Here is a 6,565-nt window from a genome sequence, read left to right as displayed (position 1 = left end):
AAACAAGGACAGAGTGCGCGAATGTATCACAGTCCACAATCCCAAAAGTAAATCGTTTTATTTTTATTGGTAAATAAATATAGAAATATAGAAATAAAGAAAGAAAGAAAGAAAGAAAGAAAGAAAGAAAGAAAGAAGTGAGGATGAATGAATGAATGAATGAATGAATGAATGAATGAATGAATGAATGAATGAATGAAGGGAAAAAACAAAGATCAAAATCTGTTATTGCAGTTCAATCAGACCAGGCTGCCTCCACTACTATTTAAGTAAACCGTTGCATACAAACCTCAACTCATTTGGTTAACAATAGTACTAGCAAGGTAAGAAAATCTAACAAACAGATTATTTAGTCCACTAATCGTACCACTGACTTTTGGTGGTGGTGCATGGTGATGGTGGTGTCTGGCAGCGTGTGCAGAGCTGCCCAGACTTTTGCAGAACCAATCAGCTGGGCATGGAGATGACGTGCGGCTGTCCTACGTCAGTCGCACCAGCACCAGAGTTTCACACACACTAGGGAGAAATACACACGAGCACACACGCATTCCCTCTCCGAGCTGGACGGCGTAGCCCCTCCTGGCCCGGCAGCAGAAGACACATCAAGACGCAGCAGCCCGCTTTGACTGTGGACCTAACCTTGTCTTACTTTGGCAACATGGGAGACATGGGGGATCCACCGAAAAGTAAGTTCAATGCCCACTAGTTTAAATTAAATTATTTTCAGTTTACCTAACTTTTTGTGACACTTAATTGCTTGTTTGAATGAAACTTGTTTTGTATTAATTTTTAAGTTTAACTATCGGACTAATAGATACTAACGATACGAATATATTCATCATAATAATCAGTACACTAACAACGACCTTCTAGAAAAACGGCCGGTGTCTCTGTGTGTGGGCTGTGGAAACCAGATCCACGATCAGTACATCCTGCGGGTCTCCCCAGATCTGGAGTGGCACGCTGCCTGTCTCAAATGCGCCGAGTGCAGTCAGTACTTGGACGAGTCGTGCACGTGCTTCGTCAGGGACGGAAAGACATATTGTAAACGGGACTACATCAGGTAGGACAACCACGGTTGGACGAGAGCTTTCAATTTTATTAAAGCCACTTCCGGACGTGCAGTGTATTTGAAACGTACTGTATTTCGAATATAATAATTTCCCCTATTATCATGTGTTAAAATGGTGTAAGATATTATTCTTAGAACCATATTGCCACTCCTATTTAATACACTGGCTATTTACGCTGCACCGTTTCTTGTTGTAGTATGGCAGAACGTCATATTCCAACATACATCTTAAAAATCAACAATTCCAACAAGTCATTTATTCTAACATACATCTTAAAAATCAACAATTCCAACAAGTCATTTGGGCCTGGTTGCTGCATTCCTTGCGCCCTATTATGGAAATATGCACACACATATTGATATAAATTCATCATCTATCCATTATCTAAACCGCCTATCCTCACGAGGGCCGCGGGCTTGACATAAATTATTTATCACAATTCCATTCGAAAAATGGCCAACCAAGCAACGAATAAAAAATGGACAGTATTTTAACAATGTGCAAAAATTAAAAATAAATCGTTGCTGTTATTATTCGCCGATTCTGATTGTTATACACGTTTGGTGTGTCTCACAGGTTATACGGGATTAAATGCGCTAAATGCAACATCGGTTTCAGCAAGAACGACTTTGTAATGAGGGCCCGATCCAAAGTCTACCACATCGAATGTTTCCGCTGTGTGGCCTGCAGCAGACAGCTCATCCCGGGGGACGAATTCGCTCTGCGCGAAGACGGCCTCTTCTGCCGGGCTGATCATGACGTGGTGGAGCGGGCCACTCTGGGACACGGAGATCCGCTCAGTCCGCTGCACCCCGCCAGACCGCTGCAAATGGCAGGTAAAATCCAGACCTTGCGGTGGGAGGCATTGTCGGGCAATGAGTTTCAAACTGTTCGTCTTGGCAATTCCGGGGTTTGGATCATGACGGTCCGTTATTGAATAGGTTTTCTTTCTTTTTACAACTTAGACAACTCGTGTTTACTTAATAATGATACGACATTCACTGGATATTTACACTGTCTCCGAGTTGAATACTGACAACAATGTTTCATGACAATATTCATGACACACACATGTGATACGGTCTATTGGGTTTTGTGGTGACCTCAAAACGCGGGTGAAATAAGCTACAGATGTTGCGCGCGCGAGTCTGCGCGTGTCTGTGAGTGTGTGTGCGCGCGTGTGTGTGCGCACGCGTGCGTGTGCGCGTGTTCCTTGCACTTGCATTTTTGATTCTGAAAAGTCGACCAGTCTAGAGTGTACCCTGCCTCTCACCGAAGTCAGCTGGGAGATCCTCCAGCACACCCGCCGCCCGAATGAGGTTATAGCAAATGGATAGAGGGTTTTGAACAGTGGATTTTATGGTGCCCAACAAGGGAAAACACATTTATGTAAGTAAAACAATATGACTACGATGCAAATCACGACTTTTAAAAATGTGTGTTAATACAAAAAAAAAGAAACACGCATAAAATGTAAAAAAAAAAAAAAAAATCATAATAAATCAGCCGACCTATGTCGCCTATAACTAACCGACAGCTTTCTATAAAAACAAAAAAGTCTTTACCTTATGTGTATAGTTTTTGCGATTCTGGTTAAAAAGGTCATTGCTTAAAATGAAAATTCTGTAAGGGAATAAAGTCTTTATTTGCTTGGATTCCTAGCGATTTAAACTGATGTTTTCTTCTTTGGGTTTCTTAACCCGTTCATTCTCACAGCAGAGCCCATCTCCACCCGACAGTCTGCGCTCCGGCCCCACATCCACAAACAGCCAGAGAAGACTACTCGGGTTCGGACAGTACTAAACGAGAAGCAGCTACACACTTTGCGAACTTGTTATAATGCCAACCCGAGGCCCGATGCTCTGATGAAGGAGCAGCTGGTGGAGATGACCGGCCTCAGCCCGCGCGTCATCCGTGTCTGGTTCCAGAACAAGCGGTGCAAAGACAAAAAAAGGAGTATTCTGATGAAGCAACTTCAACAACAGCAGCCAAATGACAAGACGGTAAAGGAGGTTTCATTAAACTCGAGCCTTTTGCCTTCAAAGAGCCCAGACTGTAGGCTTTTCCATTCTTTATTTAAGTAAAGTGTCTGCCACAAGACACACAATTAGTTTAAATTTTTGTCCTGCGTTGGAGCAGTGTACACCATAGCGCGTGAACGAATAGCGCGTGAACGAACAGTTTAACACATTAATTAATCTGACAAAAATTAAAAATAAAACAGCTTTTTCCCTCATCGCATCTGAATTCACATATTTATTTGTTTATTGATTGTTCTGACTGAGGGGTGATTAATTCCAGGTAACTTTCCCCACGATAGCGCGAGCTCACGCATTTGAACAAGCATAACCACACTCAGTAAACCCACAGTCGTCATGTGCAATCACCTGCAGTGAATATAACCTGACCAGCTCGTCCGTCTTGCAGAACATCCAGGGAATGACAGGCACGCCGATGGTGGCGGCCAGTCCGGAGCGGCACGACGGCGGCATCCAAGCCAACCCTGTGGAGGTGCAGAGCTACCAGCCACCTTGGAAGGTCCTGAGCGACTTTGCTCTGCAGAGCGACATCGACCAGCCCGCCTTTCAGCAACTGGTAGGTTATTTTTAAACCGTTAAGTTAAGACGAAATAAATAGCCTATATATGCAGAATATCTCGCAAATGTAACAAATATGTTTGAATTTGCCGATGCCTTTATAGTCTACTTCCTGTCGATTGTTTGTTTATTCGTTTAGGTTTGTTTTTTTTCTTCATATTTTCCCAGTCAGTTTTTATATAAATAATCACGGGGGTTTGCCAGCAACACACTTAATGATTGTGTTCGGTGGCTCATGCTGGACATTAAATAAACGGATCCCAAATGATTTCCATTTCGAGGTTAGATTATTTGATTATTCATGTATAGAAAACTCGTGAACGAATGAAGGATTGTTAAAATATTTATAAGGACTACTTGTTTAAAAATGCAAGCACGCCACTGCTGTATTTTGTTTATTGGTTATAATTGTTTCTTTGCCTTCATCGTCTTCATCAACATCAATAATCACGGACCAATTTTTTTATATTATTATTATTATTATCCATCCAACATTTTCTTCTTCTTCTTATTATTATTATTATTATTACCCCATTTGGCGTCTGGGAATTCTTACCGGTACTTGGTTTTCACAGGTTAGTTTTTCGGAGGGTGGACCGGGTTCAAACTCAACTGGCAGCGAGGTAGCGTCCATGTCATCTCAGCTTCCAGACACACCGAACAGCATGGTGTCAAGTCCGATTGAAGCCTGAGTCCGAGGCTGTCTGGATAAACTGAATCTCCCCATGTTCATCTCATCCGTCCGGGCTGCACCAAACAACCATTTGGTTGTGTTTTTGACACTGTGAAGACAATCATGGGATTTTACCACCGACAACCAATTCTTAAATCCACGCAGAAGACAGAAAATTGCATCACTCAAGCCGACACTGCTTGTTGATTTTTATTTATTTATTTATTTATTTATTTATTTATTTATTTATTTTTATTATTCATTGCCAAAATAGAAGACAAAAACCGCGCTAAGTAGACGTTGGACCTCTGAGTGCGAGTTGAAGACCCTATTTGCAGATGCCGTGCGCTCCATCGAAGTTAAGGATTTTCTTTTCAATTCGAAAAATCACTGTATTTGCCGATATTCCAAAATTGTATTAATACTTTAAATAACGCATTTGCAACAAAGTATACCTCTTTTGTTCCAAGCTTCATGGGGTATTAGTGAGTTCGGGTTGCCCGAAAATGATTTATTTTCCAAAGATGTGGAGACGTATCACTTAATAAGGATTAAATGCGTTAGGGTTTTGTTTCCATGGAATATAATACTTATACTTGTCAACAAAGTTGCCACGGATTTTGTATCTTAAAGTATGGTAGGTTTTATCCGTTTTTCCCACACATTGGGACAGTATAACTATTGTTATTAATTATTATAAACAATTTGCAGCGTGCAACGTCTTTGCCCCCCTGATTTCGAACAAAGAAATAGGTGGCCGTCCAATGTTTTAGGGACATCTGGCTTCAGAAATTACTTTGGGATAGTTGTTTCTAACATCTGACATTCAGAATTACAATTGCGTATTTATTACTCTATTTAAACATATGTAATTTATTTCAACAATACTTGTCATACGTGGAGCTTTGATTCAATCCCCTTAATGGTGTAATCTACAAATGCAACCACATTTTGGGCTGATGTTACCAGGAGTATTATGTATAAAATTTATGAATTGAAAACATAAACGTAAAAAAACGTTTACCTCTTTTTGGCATAAAATAAACGGATGAATCAAGACGTGAACTTTTTGTGACAAACGAAAGGTCTGTTTTCCATCACGACTCATTTAGTATGTCCACTTAATTGTCTGGGTTCAGTTGTGTCCATGCATTTAATTCCATTTTGTCCACAGTAAAAACGACGATGAATGTCGTGGGATTTTTAGTTGGCCTAACTCAGGTGTGTTCAGAATCCGGGGCCCGCGTCTAAATTTAGACCGGCCCGAAACATTGTGTCATAAAATCAATAATAAGTGGCCCGCTGGCACTGTCGCGGGGACCTGCGCGCGCCAGAGCGAGCCACAGAAATGAAACTCGTCCGAACCGGAACGCGCACATGAGCCAGCGCTCACGATCGGTTGCGAGCGTTTCTCCGCCGTCCCTTCCCAGTTCACGCGCACACAAGTGTCCATTTTAATGATAATCAGTGACACAGACACTTCCTCATTCAAATGTCCGCACACCAAGGACTAAGGTGATGCTAAAATCAGAGACGCTGCAAGTGACGCTGCACAGGGAGGGTGGGAGGGGGCACACGGACTACTGGTGAGAGCTGTCTACTTCGTACAAACTCTACACAATACTACGCGTCTGCACCGCCCACTCACAGTGATCGCAAACAACAAACTAACTATGCATTATTATTTTGCGATTATGAAGTAATTTGAAGTTATGAAGTTGAAATAAAAAAGATAAAATGGAGAATGATTTAATTTCGATTAAAAATCTGACATGATGCACCTGGCCTGTCTACTGCAGTCGAAACACCAATATCACCCTTCTCATTAATACAAGAACAATAATTAAACAAACTTAATATATCTAATTAAAACAATCATTCAACTTTCATAAAATTGTTCATTTGTATTTAATGTATTATTATTTTAATCTTTAACGTTTCTGGTAGTGCAATTGACAATAGATTCTCATTTGCAATATCAACCTATCTGCAGACAGCAAAGGATAGAGTTACATATTTACAAGTTCATTTACAATGGTAATGGTTCGAGGAATGTCGGTGAGAATGGTCGGCCCCTATACAATTTAATCTAACCAAATCTGGCCCGCTTTGCAAAAATTTTGGACACCCCTGGCCTAACTGAAGTTTCAAAATTTATAGAAAAAATAATACATCATTGTAAATGACCTCCTTACTAGTTTTCTCATGATTCTTAAACGATT

At 40.9% G+C, this 6,565-nt stretch overlaps 1 protein-coding gene across 2 annotated transcripts; it reads left to right on the top strand.

Annotated features, from left to right (window-relative positions):
* Positions 1-493: 493 nt before the first annotated feature.
* Positions 494-4,706, top strand: isl1 (ISL LIM homeobox 1). Of its 2 annotated transcripts, none has more exons than XM_037259542.1 (6): positions 494-686; positions 874-1,063; positions 1,650-1,909; positions 2,790-3,076; positions 3,501-3,668; positions 4,246-4,706. In XM_037259542.1, the coding sequence occupies exons 1-6, from the start codon at positions 659-661 to the stop codon at positions 4,360-4,362; spliced, it is 1,050 nt and encodes a 349-aa protein (XP_037115437.1). In that variant the 5' UTR covers positions 494-658; the 3' UTR covers positions 4,363-4,706. The 2 variants fall into 2 exon arrangements, with proteins under 2 accessions (XP_037115437.1, XP_037115438.1); XM_037259543.1 differs by having other exon boundaries at positions 495-686; positions 2,793-3,076.
* The last annotated feature ends 1,859 nt before the right edge of the window (positions 4,707-6,565 follow it).

The sequence above is a fragment of the Syngnathus acus genome, chromosome 9 (assembly GCF_901709675.1).
Source record: "Syngnathus acus chromosome 9, fSynAcu1.2, whole genome shotgun sequence".
NCBI lineage: Eukaryota > Metazoa > Chordata > Actinopteri > Syngnathiformes > Syngnathidae > Syngnathus > Syngnathus acus.
Note: the sequence above shows the minus strand (reverse complement) of the source record. Positions and strands in the feature narration are given on the sequence as shown.

What these genes read in the sequence shown, in the direction of transcription:
- isl1 (XM_037259542.1), top strand. Translation starts at nt 659, where the DNA reads ATGGGAGACATGGGGGATCCACCGAAAA. An exon ending in CATGGGGGATCCACCGAAAA is followed by an intron (nt 687 to 873) that starts GTAAGTTCAATG and finishes ACGACCTTCTAG; the next exon opens with AAAAACGGCCGGTGTCTCTG. An exon ending in AGCCCGCCTTTCAGCAACTG is followed by an intron (nt 3,669 to 4,245) that starts GTAGGTTATTTT and finishes TGGTTTTCACAG; the next exon opens with GTTAGTTTTTCGGAGGGTGG.